The sequence below is a fragment of the Danio rerio genome, chromosome 22 (assembly GCF_052040795.2).
Source record: "Danio rerio strain M-AB ecotype USA chromosome 22, GRCz13ab, whole genome shotgun sequence".
NCBI classification, from domain to species: Eukaryota; Metazoa; Chordata; class Actinopteri; order Cypriniformes; family Danionidae; genus Danio; species Danio rerio.
Genome location: NC_141042.1, coordinates 10656127 through 10670094, shown reverse-complemented (window position 1 = coordinate 10670094; position 13968 = coordinate 10656127). Strand labels below are relative to the sequence as shown.

Below are 13968 nucleotides of genomic sequence, written 5' to 3'. Positions count from 1 at the left end.
TTTTATTTTAAAGTTGTAAGTTGAAGACCTCTTGGTAAGATCATATTTGTAAATTATATATAAATTAGGAGCTTTACAACAAATAGGAAAAAAAAACATGGTTATTGGAGTTAAACCATAACCACAACTTAACCATGGTTTTCCTGAACTAGTTTATTTGTGGTATTTGTTATAATTATTATATAATTTAAGAATTATAACATGGAAGGCTAATCAATTCACCCACAAAAACATATAGCTACAGCAATTTTGATAAAATAAAGACATGGTAATTATCTAAGATTTTACCTAAACTTTACTATATTTTCCTACTAGCTGTTAGATAGATAGATTCATTAGACAGTGAGTCTGTCCCATTAAAAAAGAATAATTAACCATTTTGCACACATTAAACTATTAATAAGTCTTAAAATGATTTCTTAATGAATAAAATGGTTATATTCTTCTAAACTGACCATGTAATTATACATTTTTAGATTTTTGTAATTATTATAGGCAACTTGAGAATTAGTTTGTCACACTAGAAGTTAGTCTAGGGGGTAAACGGTCTTTTGGATATAAATGAAATTAGAGAGTTCAACTTTTTCGACTTTAAAATGTTATGTCCAGTTTTAAAGTAACTAAAATGTGTATTTCAAGATAATCTATATGCAAACAAAGCCTAAAATCCCCAGAATCAAAGTCAGTGAGCTTCTAGTAGATTCAAATGATTTATAAATATAAAGTGTTCATGTAGGATTCATTAACAAAGGTTTGTAAATAATGTATACAATAGCCTATAATACACTTTACTACAGTTCAGAAAGAAGGCCTATTAAGGTAGCCATAACTATAGTTTTTTTTCCATGTGGGTTTAATATGTGAATAAATTCAGCAAAGAGCATGGAAACCTCTTTAAAAAAAACTCAACATCATGACAGGAGCCAGGAGGTCACTGCAGCCCCTGTTGTTTTGATAGAGTAAGTTATTCAGTAATGTGTGACTGTAAACTATCAGTCGACGTCAGCGCTGATAAAGTGACCCTCGCGCACCTGTCGACGCGGCTCAGTACAAACAGACGCACGAGACCCGGACGCGGACACCGTTATTCATTAGCCACGAGAACAACATTGAGATCACCGTTTTAGCTCCTGGAATAAGAAACTGGAATATGTTTTCTTTAAGGACCCTGCGACTACCCAATATTGGATTTATTGGTTTACTGTCGAAAGATGCCGTAAAAATTAGCGTGAGGAGTCCGAATGTAGTCAGAAGGCCGTTAAGTTTATTTTCGCGGGTTAACGTGAGCAGCAAGTTTACTGAGGCGGCATCCGCGGATCAACCTAAATCAAAAGCGTGAGTCACTTTTATATCGGATAAAAATACATATACATAAAAATGTAGCGTATAGACTGTCTTTAAACAGGTTACAAGAGACTAGCATGTATGGACTTATCTTATGAAAGCAGAAATATGACGAATAAAGATCTCTTCTCTGGACTGGAGGACATGCTCTTCTACACTATAACTGAAGGAGCGGAGAAAGTTCCCGTGTCTCATTTCACTGCTGTGAGTTTTTTCATTGACACAAACACACACATATAACATGAGTCATCATGGGGTTGTGTAATAAATATATTCAAGGTCAAAAAATGCCCCTTTCTCTGCTGAAATTTGCCTGCATTTGTTGGTAAGGAAAGTTTTGATGCTGGTCTAGCACATGACCACCAAAGGACAGGCTAATAACATATAATATAATGTATAAATGTACAGATGCTTATGTTTACATGAAATCTAATGACCTTTTTATTTTTAGATAAAAAAATCTTGCATAGTTACCAGGTTGATTGTCTGTGTTTCTGTGTTGTATTTAAATGTTAAATGGCTGTCAATGAATTTATCATTCATTAGCTAGAAATAATCCTTCTAGAAGTGATTTCAACAATATCTCCAACAATGTAACATTTCCCTAACATTAATTTTTTGTTCCCATTTGATGACTTTTTCTGTAGAACCAAACACGTAACCTTATGTGAATACTCTTTAGAGGTTTAATTTTATTTTTTGTTTAATTGCAGGGTTGTTGTTTTGAATAACCTATACATAACATTCCCTCATGGTTATTTTTAGGTTATCATTTCCACGACCTAAAAATAATTTTCCTAGAACGCTCCCTGCAGGTTATTTTATACACAGACTGCAGGCCCCTAGCCAGGGGGGCTTTCGGGTGGTTCGAAAGACCCACCACTCACTGACAAAGTCAAGAATTTGTCTCATACTGTTTAAGTCAGAAGTATTAGCCTCCCTTTGATTTTTTTTTGTTTAAATATTTCCTAAATTATGTTTAACGGAGCAAGGAAACTTTCACAGTATCACTGAAAATATTTTTTTCTTCTGGAGAAAGTCTTATTTGTTTTAATTTGGTTAAAATTAAAGCAGTGTTTAATTTTTAAAATCCATTTTAAGGTCAAAATTATTAGCCCCTTTAAGCTATATTTTTTGATTGTCTACAGAACAAACCGTTGTTATACAATAAGTTGCCTAATTACCCTAACCTGCCTAGTTAACCTAAACAAATCTGCTCTCCGTTAAACAGAAATTGTGAAAAAAATAAACAGGGGGGCTAATAATTCAGAGGGGCTAATAATTCTGACTTCAACTTCATACTTCATATCATTTGTATGATGTCATCATAAATTGTAAAAATAATTCATCAAAAAAGGCTTTAAGACCAAGTGGAATCCTCTGTTGGCTGTTGTGACTTCAGCTAATCAGTTTTGGCCTATACAAACAATTATTTTTCATGAGTCCAACATCCAGCTGTGCAAGAACACATAATCTGATGCAAGTGAAGTCATCTTTCACCCCTGACCCACTGTATTGTTGTTAAATAGAGAAAACATTTACAGGTAGCTTTTATTCGAAATCTTGATCCTTATTCTTGAAACTAAAAAGACGAATAAAAAGGTGTGAAGCACCAAAAGCATCCCATATTAAAATTAAATTGAATTTTAAATTAATATTAAAATTAATATAACTGGCAGCTAGCTCTCTGCAACTCTCACATGGTCACCCACTGAAGCTAAGTCAGTAACTGGATGGGAAACCACATGGGAAAGCTAGGTTGCTGCAGGAAGTGGTGTTAGTGAGGCCAGCAGAGGGCGCCCAACCTGCGGTCTGTGTTGATCCTAATGCCCCAGTATAGTGACAGGGACTCTATACTGCTCAGTGAGCGCCGTTTTTGGATGAGAAGTTAAACCGAGGTCCTGACTCTCTGTGGTCATTAAAAATCCAAGGATGTCCTTCGAAGAAGAGTAGGGCCAAATCTGCCCACTGGCGTCTGTCCATCATGGCCTCCTAACCCTCCCCATATCATAATTGGCCTAATCACTCTGTCTCCTCTCCACCAATCAGCTGGTGTGTGGTGTGCGTTTTGGCGCAAATGGCTGCTGTTGTGTCATCCAGGTGAATGTTGCACACTGGTGGTGGATGAGGAGATTCCCCCCATTGTGTTAAGCGCTTTGAGTGCCCAGAAAAGCGCTATATAAATGTAAGGAATTATTATTATTCATGATTATTTTAGTAATTTGGCAATATATTGTTGTTATCCTTGAATTTTTAAATGTACTTTTTTTTACACGAGAGCCTAGAAAAATCGTGAAACTCTACATTATTATGCTTTAATTTTTCTTATTCAAATTGCCAAACTCTAGACTAAGTGAAGTTAAATGTGCTGGCCAGTTTGTTATTTGCCTAATAAATGACAATAGATTAATTTCTTTCAAAGGATATGGTGTAATAAAATTGTATTTTTACATAGCATTTGTATTTTTAAACATTTATATTTTTAAAATAAGTATTTTTCATATTTCTTTATTCTAATTGTTTAGGAATATGTTTTGGTACATAAAAAAGTTTGGTTGTGATGACCATCCGACAAGCTGATTCAGCCAAAAAAATAGTGCCTAAAATGTCACTAAAATGCAGTATTTAAACCTCATAATTGAAAAGAAACTGAGGCGTATAACTGCAAAAAGGCCAACTTTTTGAGAAAAAAAACACCCTTTTGACCAGGCTGGCTACAGGCCTGGACTGTGCTGAAGTTATCCTTCTTTGGTGCCGAGTAAACTGGGTACCCTGCCAAATCTAAACATTTTTACACATTAATGGACAAAAGTCTTATTTATTCCTCTATACATTCTCATATATAAAAATAGTAGAGCTGTCTCTGGGGTGGTACCTTTGCAAAAGATACACATTTGTTCCATAATGGTACCTCAAAGTTTTAGGAACTAATATTAAGGAACAAATGTGAATCTTTTGAAATGTATTCCCACAGATACAGCTCTCATTTATTTCTGAGACTATATGATTGTGCTTGTATAATTTTATTTGCTGGAAGATACTGACTGTGTGTTAATAATATCGAAGTAAAGAATTTGGGGAACATTGTAACAATCTACAAACCTTTAAAAAGAACATTCTAGGAGCTATAAACTGTTACGTTACTGTTATAGCTGTGGTGTGGATTCTGCGATTTGTCTAAATGTATTAAAACCTTTATTATTATTATTATTATTATTATTATTATTATTTTTGGTATAGTTATCATGAATGTGAGCATTTTTATAATGAAGAGAAAGAACAGTATTTTCCGTATCTTACAGGCTTTGAAAAGCACCGGATTGCTGACTTCTGATCCAAGATTACGAGACTGTATGGAAAAAATTCGCAGAGCTGTCCGAGATTCGACTGGTGAAGTCATGATGGACCGCGAGCTATTCAAAAAGCGAGTATATTGTGTTTTAAAACAAAACAAATTTCCTACAAAAATAAGTGTATTTATATAGTGACTAAGTTGCAAAAGTTTCTGACGTTATACAGATGTGCAAGTGGCAACATTGTTCTCCTGAGTCTCGCTTTCAGACGAAAGTTCATCATTCCTGAATTTGAGGCATTTATGGACATCATCAATCACATTTATTACACATCAAAACTGCAACAAGATGGACAGGTAAGATGTGTATTTTCTTACCTCACTTTATGTACTTAATTGAATAGTACTCATTTAGTTTTTTTTTTAGGTTGCGAAATACATTCCCCATCTAACCAAGTTTAGTCCTGATCTTTGGGGCGTCTCATTGTGCACAGTGGATGGACAAAGGTAAATTGATAAAACGAAACACGGCCTCCAGACATTTGCGAATATTCTGAATAGGGCTTTACAATATATTGTTTTAGCATCGATTTCACAACGTGATCATTTACAATAATCACCTCGCAAGTATACACAATGTTAAGTCTAAATTTTATAGTTGATCATTTCACAAGTGTTTTTGAGGCCTGTGACTGTTTGAGGGTTTTAAAAGCATTCAGGCCTAAGAGTTTTGGCATTTGTAACTTTGACAAATTAATAACAATTTAATTGTTTATAAAACAAAGATGATGCAGTATTATTTTACATTTTATTATTTGATTATTCAACAATCAAACACTTTTTATTTAATTAGTATTTATTTCTTTATTGAATTTATTAATGCCTGTAGAGTGTTTCCTATATTTTATTGATATGCACCCCCCTACAGAATCATGCCAATTAATCTAAAATGATAAATATTCTTTCCAAATAGTTATTCAGCACATCTAGGTAAATTGTATTCCTATCGCAGAATAAAAATAAATCGCAATATTTGATTTTTCCAATATCATGCAGCCCTAATTTCAAGTTTTAAATCCCCTCTTTGATTTCAGGCACTCGGTGGGAGATACAAAAGTGCCGTTCTGCCTGCAGTCATGTGTGAAGCCGCTGGAATACGCCATCGCTGTACATGAACACGGGACGGAGCATGTGCATCAGTATGTGGGAAAAGAGCCCAGCGGATTCAAATTCAACAAACTCTCACTGGATGAAGAAGGTGGATGAGAAAATTAGATTGGGTTATCATATAAACAACCAAGAGGATGGAAAAGTTAGCTGTTTTCTGCTAGGCTGTAATGTCTGAATACTTCATATTTCTGATATTATTCTTTAAAAAATAGAAGAATCTAAACAGGCAATTGGCATATAAAATTAATTAACATTTCCAACAAGTCTGAAAATGTAAATTCAGAATTCTGACTAAGCGCAATAACATACTTTTTCTCCACATTTTTTTTACTTAGAGCTACTTGCAATTTTGTGCTTATATCTTATACTTTTCACGTATGTACCTCACAGTTTACAGTCCAACCACTCTTTAGGATCTCTCAAACTATTAAGTAAAGACTTGACTGAGCCTTTGTCACTAGTTTTGATGGGTAGATACTTTTGAACATCATCTGCATAGCAATGAAAAGAGAATTTGTGTTTTCTAAAAGTATAACCCATGGCATGGGCAACTTGAACAATGAAAACAACATAGGGCCCAAAATGGACCCTTGGGTAACCAGTGGATGAAGAAAATTCACCCGGATGGATAGAAAAACGTCTGAAGAAAAATATATTTAAATAATGTTTTATGTTTTAAGTAGCTCATGTTGAATAAAATAACGTGAATAATTTCTGTTTTTAGATAAACCTCACAATCCCATGGTCAATGCTGGAGCGATTGTCATCAGTTCACTTATCAAGGTAAACATCAGAGAAATCAAAACCAAGAGTTCAAATAGAACAAGACTCACGTACCAAAACAAACACGATACACACATCGACATGCTGGCTTGACCAGGAGTTCATTTAATCTCACAAAACTTTGACCCGAATTCCAGCTCAAAGCAAATGGTCTGGAGTGCCAGTGTAGCCTGACCTTGTGAAGCTACTGTATGAGTATTACTGGACTGGATCCAGACCAGTAAAAGTGGCCTTTATACTGCATGTGTGAAACTGATGCTTTCTAGGTTTTTCAGAGTTCAACAGTACTAGCTAGAATGCACAAGTCACCCACAATTAAAAAAAGTTTTGCTTTTATTTTTCTTTCTGGCGAGCAGGGTGTCAACAAGGCAGAGAAGTTTGACTATGTAAGTAGGATTCTTTTCATTTTACAAAAGATTGATTTGCCAAAAACTAAAACTCTGATAAATTCCAGCATGCCTTTATTACATTTATAACTTATATGTGTTCTTTATTGGACCAAAAATTATACTTAATTGGAACAAGGCCTATTCATCTGTACAGCCAAAAAAGTAGTGCACACCACCTTTTTGCTATATCATAAAGTCAATGTTATTTACCTTTTTTAAAAATTATCTGTTTATTTGGGACACTTTAATTCCATAATAAAAGATTCTTTGTCTTGAAAATATTTGCTTTAGATTGTGAAATTGTTCTTCATACCGCTAAAACATTGTTGAGGGAATCAATTGTTATTCATTTACATCATAATTTATAAAAACCCATTTACGATTCTTCGCAGTACTTTAAATTTTAATAGTGTATGTGTCTGTGAACTTTTTCATTAAATAGACCAGATGCTATTTCAAATTTGGTAGTTGCACTGATTTTGTTGGGTCTCAATTTTAGGTAATGGACTTTGTTAAGAAGATGACAGGCAGTGAGTACGTGGGCTTCAGCAACGCAACGTATGTCTTATTAGTTTGATATTCTAAGCTTGTTTCCACCTGTTGACTCACTATTGACTCATCTGATTTTGTTTGAACAGGTTCCAGTCAGAAAAGGAGACAGGAGACAGAAACTATGCAATAGGATACTACCTAAAAGAGAAAAAGGTTACTTAAGCTAACAATAGCTACGTTTCCATCCAAAGATGCTAACTAAAATTATGTGCAAAACTGGAATATCACTTAAAACATTTGCAAAAAAACATTGTTTCCATCCAGTGAGTCAAAATGTTCACTTCCTGATAAACTGAAGCCAAATATCAAAAAGAGAAATTAATTTACTGTGCTAGAGGAAACCACTGGGGGCCTTCTTTCTTACACAATAAATTACTAGTGAAGAGAGTATTATGGGAGCATGGATACTCAAGTCAGTTCTGAGAGTTAATAAGAGAGAATCACTTTAAAGAGGAACTTTGGCTAATGCAGTTTATACCAAAACAACATTTCAAAAGATGCGCAAATAAAAAGTTTAACCTACTCTAAAAATGTTTAAACCGGGGGTGCCCAAACTTTTTCTAATAAAGGACCAAAAACCAAACTTCATTGAAAGTGGTGGCCTGAAAGTAAATATACCAAAATATTACAATAAAGTTGCCATGGTAATCACCTAATTTATTAATATTTTATAATAAATAGAAAATATTATATATATATATTTTTTTTTTTACATGTTATACTTCTTACAATAAAAAAACATAAACAATCTCATTTATAACGGAATGGTATTAAATGCTGAATACACAAGTCAAGCTGCACCTGCCATTGCCTTGATTTGCTCATAGATAGGGCCAGACGGAATCAGAGGACATTTTTTGCTATCTCTGCAGAGAATTTTATAAAAAACCTGTGGATATATTTAGAATGATGCTAGGAGTATCATAACTAAAAGCTTAAAATATGAAATAAAAAGTGATACATTTTAAAAACTTTTATTTAATGTTTACAATGCAAATACAATTAGATCCACGTATTTGGTAAACAAAGCAAGTCTCTCGTATAATATATCTACTAAAAGACAAAAATATTACTTTACAAACTGTATTGTAAATAAATCATATGAACATTTTAATTATTACTTTTATTATATCACAATAATATTAGTGAAATTTATTTTAAAAACTGAATATAAATTTACACACATTTACACAAGTAAATACAGAGACTCAATGATGGGCTAAAATTCTGCGGAAATCTGTGGGCCTACTCATCGATAATCCTTCGAGGAACAGTATTTGCATTTTTTAAAATCTGATTCATGCACAACATTTGTTGCTCAACAATTGAACAAACAGACAAAATGTTACATTAAAATCAGGAATGTCAATCTCTGTTGAAGGCATGTGCTCCAACCTTCCCATCATTCTCCCTTTCTTCTCAGAGGGGATGGCAGGCCAAATCAAAGGTTACCATGGGCCAAGTTTGGTCCGTGGGCTGTAGTTTGGGCATCTCTGGTCAAAACAATATATGATTGCCTTTTGTGTAAAAAAAAAATCAGTTTTAGATTGTTCATTTTCAAAATGTATGCACATCTTGGTGTTTCCATGAAGCATTTTTTACACACAAACAAAAAAATCGAAAATGCTTATAAAAATAGGTGGATGAAAACATTCTCATTGTTTTTGCCCAAAATTAGATTTTTTAAATGCAAATGCAACTGTGACAATCTTCTTTACAGTGTTTTCCTGATGGAGTGGAAATGATCGACGCGCTGGATTTTTATTTCCAGGTAAGCCCAGTTTTCGCTTGTCCATTGTTGGACTTAACAATCCAGTAAGACTTTACATTCTGTTCCTCATAGTTGTGCGCCATAGAGGTCACCTGCGAGTCGGGCAGCGTAATGGCCGCCACATTAGCGAATGGTGGAATTTGTCCAATCACGGGAGAGAGAGTTTTGAGCACAGAAGCTGTTCGAAACACACTCAGTCTCATGCACTCCTGTGGGATGTACGACTACTCGGGACAGTTCGCTTTCCATGTGAGTAATTGAACTGACTGTCACACTGCATATTATACTACTTTTTGATAGATGGTTAATTGGTTGTTTTGGCTTATTTTGTTGGCAATGTTTAATATTTGGTTGCTGGGCAGTTGCTTAGGTTTTTCAAGAAGTTGCTAGAGTGTTGCCTCCAGTTGCCAGGGTGGTAGCTTGGGTATTCTGGATGTTTGCTTTGATGTTGCTATAGGCATGGGGTCTTTCTATATGTTTGCCAGGCTATGCTAGATGATTACTAGGCTGTTGCTAGTGTATTTTAGGGAGTTTCAAGGATATTGTGCAGTTGCTAGAGTGTTTTGTGTCATTTCTAGGGTACTCTGGGTGGCTTTTACATGGTTCTACAAGTCTACAGTGTTGCTAGGCAGCTGCTAGTACATATTATTGCTAACGCTAGCATGTTTCAGATAGATAATATATGATAGGAGTGCTCAACCCTATTCTTGGTGATCTACCTTGCTGCAAAGTTCAGCTCCAACCCTGACCAAACACAACTAAACCCACTTAGTAGGATCTGAATGAGCACTTAGTAATTAAAGGCAGGTGTGTTTGATCAAAGTTGCACCTAAACTCTGCAAGAAGGTGGATCTCCAGGAAAAGGGTTGAATGACTATAATTATTCAATTATATGCATTAGGTAAACCTCGCAAAGATATTGGGCTCTATTTTAACGATCTAGGCGTAAAGTCTAAAGCGCATGGCACAAAAGTATTAGGGGCGTATCTGAAACCCACTGTTTCTATTTTAAGGATGGAAAAATACGCTCTGCACCACGGCGCATGGTCTAACAGGGTTGAGCCTATTCTCTTATTGGGTAATGGGTGTGTTTTCAGTACAATGTGTATTAAACCAATCAGAGTCCCATCTCCCATTCACTTTAGGAGTTAGTTTTGTTGCGCCATGGTACATCTGCTATTTACATGGCAGACTTCTTCTCAAAAACTGAAGGCTTCACTAGTAAGAAAACATTTAAAACAAACCATCCGCAGAGCAAGGAAAAAGAATGAGCCTTCTCCATTCAGCCTCTTTAATTTCTCTTTACTTTACTATGACTCTTTACTCCTTTACTTTTGGATAAGGAAACAGTATTGTACGCACTCCACTGAAACATCCATCAGCCTACATATTTAATTTTGTTTGTTAAGCACAAAGATTTGTTTCAAAACTATTTCTAAATTCAGTTTTATTTAAATTATTGAATTTCAATAAACAAATAAATGAACAATAACGAAGTGTGGTCAAAAGTTATATATCTAGGCCCACATAGAATCTGCGCGCACAGAAACTCGCAGATTTTCGCAGATTTTTTGCCCATGATTAAGTCTATTTATTTACTTTTGTATTTCAGTATATTATTGAGTAATATAAACATTTTATTTAGATTTATTTACAATACAGTTTGTAAAGTAATATTATCTGCCTTTTAGTAGATATTCATTCATTCATTTTTTTGTCGGCTTAGTCCCTTTATTAATCTGGGGTCGCCACAGCGGAATGAACCGCCAACTTATCCAGCAAGTTTTTACGCAGCGGATGCCCTTCCAGCCGTAACCCATCCTTGGGAAACTTTTAGTAGATATATAATACGGTAAACTTATATAAGATATAAGAGAAATTATGTGAGAGACTTTGTTTACCAAAAAAGTAGATCAAATTGGATTTGCAAATATTACATAAAAGTTTTAAAGGTATTATTTTTTATTTCATATATTAAGTTTGTTATGATTCTGCCAAAATCATTCCACATAAATCAAAAAAAAAAATTCGAGAAGTTAAAGAAATTAAAGAAATAGCAAAACATGTCCACAGATTTCATTTGGCCCAGGTTATATCCAAACACCAATTCTAATGCCCCATATGGTGATGCATACGTAAACAAATCCCGACAGATGGACAGATGTAAACTTATTTTTAATTAAAGCAAATATAAATTTGCATATAATAAATATTACTGCCAATAATAAAAACATTATACAAATGCAAACTGTCATGGATAAACTGAAAAAGCCCCTCGAGGTGAAGAAAGCATGGAGGCAGTGTTTTTTATATTTATGTAGAAAATAATATATTTTTTTAGCATTTTAATCCTTTAATTCCTGCATAGTCACAACTAACACGCTCTGAGCTGGATGGTCGAGCAGCCTACCATTTGGTTATTGGTGCGTTCCGTTTGAGTTTTTAAAATAGCAATGCGCCAACAATGTGCTTTAACAATGAATTTGCTATTTAAACAACCTAGCGCAGAACATTAAAATTACTGTTGCGCTGGTCTAAAAAATAGCAACAAATCGTGCAATACATGTTATGCACCTTATTGCGCCGGGTGTATGATAGGGTCCAATATGTACACATGAATCTATACTTAGATTTCTAAGAATATCTAAACAATATATGATTGCCTTTTGTGTAATAAAATACTAAGAATTTGTTAAAATAACACTTCTTGTATATTGTTACATTTCAATACATGTCAGGTTGGATTACCTGCTAAATCTGGTGTGTCGGGTGCAGTTCTTCTGGTGGTGCCGAATGTGATGGGTGTCATGTGTTGGTCGCCCCCTGTGGACAAAGTCGGGAACAGTGTTCGTGGAATTCGCTTCTGTCAGGTGTTTCATTCATTGCTCTGCTAGTTTATTATCTAATTTTTAATTCCACACTATAGTTTTGATTATAAAAAAGTAATACCTTAACTTTCCTTTTAACTAGGAACTGGTGTCTTTGTTCAACTTCCACAATTATGACAATCTGAGGCATTTTCTGAGGAAACAGGACCCTCGCAGGCAGTCTGGTGATGACAGAGTAAACTACAGCTTTCACATTAACACAGTTTGAAACTAAACTCCAATAATAAACACCAAAAGCCTGTGAAATGCCTAATTTTAAGCTATTTTTAGATAAGTTGTAAGCCTTGAGTAATAAACAAATTAAATACTGCTTCTTGTAGAACAAGTCGGTGGTGAATCTGATGTTTGCGGCCCACAGTGGAGATGTTTCAGCTCTGAGGAGGTTACTTTATGCCACTCTCAACTTTTTCACTGTCAGTTTCTGACTGCTACCAAAATGTGCATTATTTACTTGTCTCCTGTTTTCTCCATCAGGTTTGCCCTGTCATCAATGAATATGGAGTTGAGGGACTATGACTCTCGTACACCTCTTCACGTAGCTGCTGCTGAAGGTAGACTTTTTCCTGTAAATGTGAAGCATATTTATGTGGTTTATTTATTCTTCAATCCAATTTGGCTTTCATGTCTGCTCTGTTTTAGGTCACGTGGATGTTGTGCTATTTTTAATACAGGCCTGCAAAGTCAACCCTTTTGTGAAAGACCGGTAAAGATTATTGGGTCACACTTTATTTTGCTGGTCTGTTTGTTGAATATAAGTTACATTGCATCTACATGCAAACTAATTCTCATTAGATTATGAGCAGACTGTTGGGCAAGGAGCAGTATCAGCAGATATTAAGCAGACAGTCTACTAATACTCAAATGGACCATTAAAATAAAGTGTTACCGATTATTGTTTCTTTATTTGCTTACCTTTAGCTAATCCATCAGATCTAAAACTAACCTCTGTCATTCAGGTGGGGAAATATTCCTCGAGACGATGCCATGCAGTTCGGGCAAAAGGATGTTGTGAAGATCCTGGAGGAGTATGAGCAGACCTACAGCCCACAAACGTCTCAGACTGACACAGAAGATCTTAGTCAGCCATCCAAATGCTCATCTCTGGGGTGTAATCTGCTGTGAATCTATCAAACTAATGAACTAGTTGATTTCATGAAAATATGTGCAAAATTAGGGTACATTTATTAAAGTATCTCTCTAGAGTTCACTTTTTTCTATTTTGATTTGTAAATATTATAAAGATTTATATATATATATAATATAAGATTTATAATATGTAAAAGATCTTTGTAAATTATTTGGGACATACCTGTTATCTTAGTGAAAAATGTACAGCAATGCACAATGTACAGTGTCTGACAAATAAAACCAAATATCCAAAAACGATTGGTATCTTCAAATATGTTTAAGCAGTGGGTATTTATGTTTTAATCTAATATCCAAGATTTTTTTTCACATTTAAAATATTTTGGGGTTTTTTATCACTGCTGAAAAAACAGCTTAAACCAGCCTAAGCTGGTTGGCTGGTTTTAGCAGGTTGACCAGCCTGGTTTAAGAGGGGTTTGGCCATTTCCAGCCTGGTCAGGCTGAAAAATGACCAACTAAAACCAGCCTGATTTAAGCTGGACACAGGATTTCCAGCCTGCATGGTTAGGCTGGTTTCAATAATGTCTAAGCAGCGTTTTGTTTAACGTTTTAATCTGGTATTTATTTTTTTCGCATTTAAAATGTTTAGGTTTTTTATTTTATACTAATTTTAAATTATCAAAACGACAAATA

At 34.7% G+C, this 13968-nt stretch overlaps 1 protein-coding gene across 2 annotated transcripts; it reads left to right on the top strand.

Annotated features, from left to right (window-relative positions):
* Positions 1–240: 240 nt before the first annotated feature.
* On the top strand, positions 241–13575 carry gls2b (glutaminase 2b (liver, mitochondrial)). Of its 2 annotated transcripts, none has more exons than XR_015521212.1 (18): positions 241–1335; positions 1449–1548; positions 4647–4768; positions 4864–4993; positions 5064–5143; positions 5731–5894; positions 6531–6589; positions 6946–6975; positions 7478–7536; positions 7617–7683; positions 9251–9301; positions 9374–9550; positions 12040–12171; positions 12272–12353; positions 12510–12571; positions 12664–12740; positions 12829–12892; positions 13146–13575. XR_015521212.1 is itself a non-coding variant. In NM_001083825.2 (18 exon segments), coding segments are annotated over 18 exon segments (1818 nt in total). In that variant the 5' UTR covers positions 1061–1150; the 3' UTR covers positions 13312–13572.
* Positions 13576–13968: the final 393 nt, after the last annotated feature.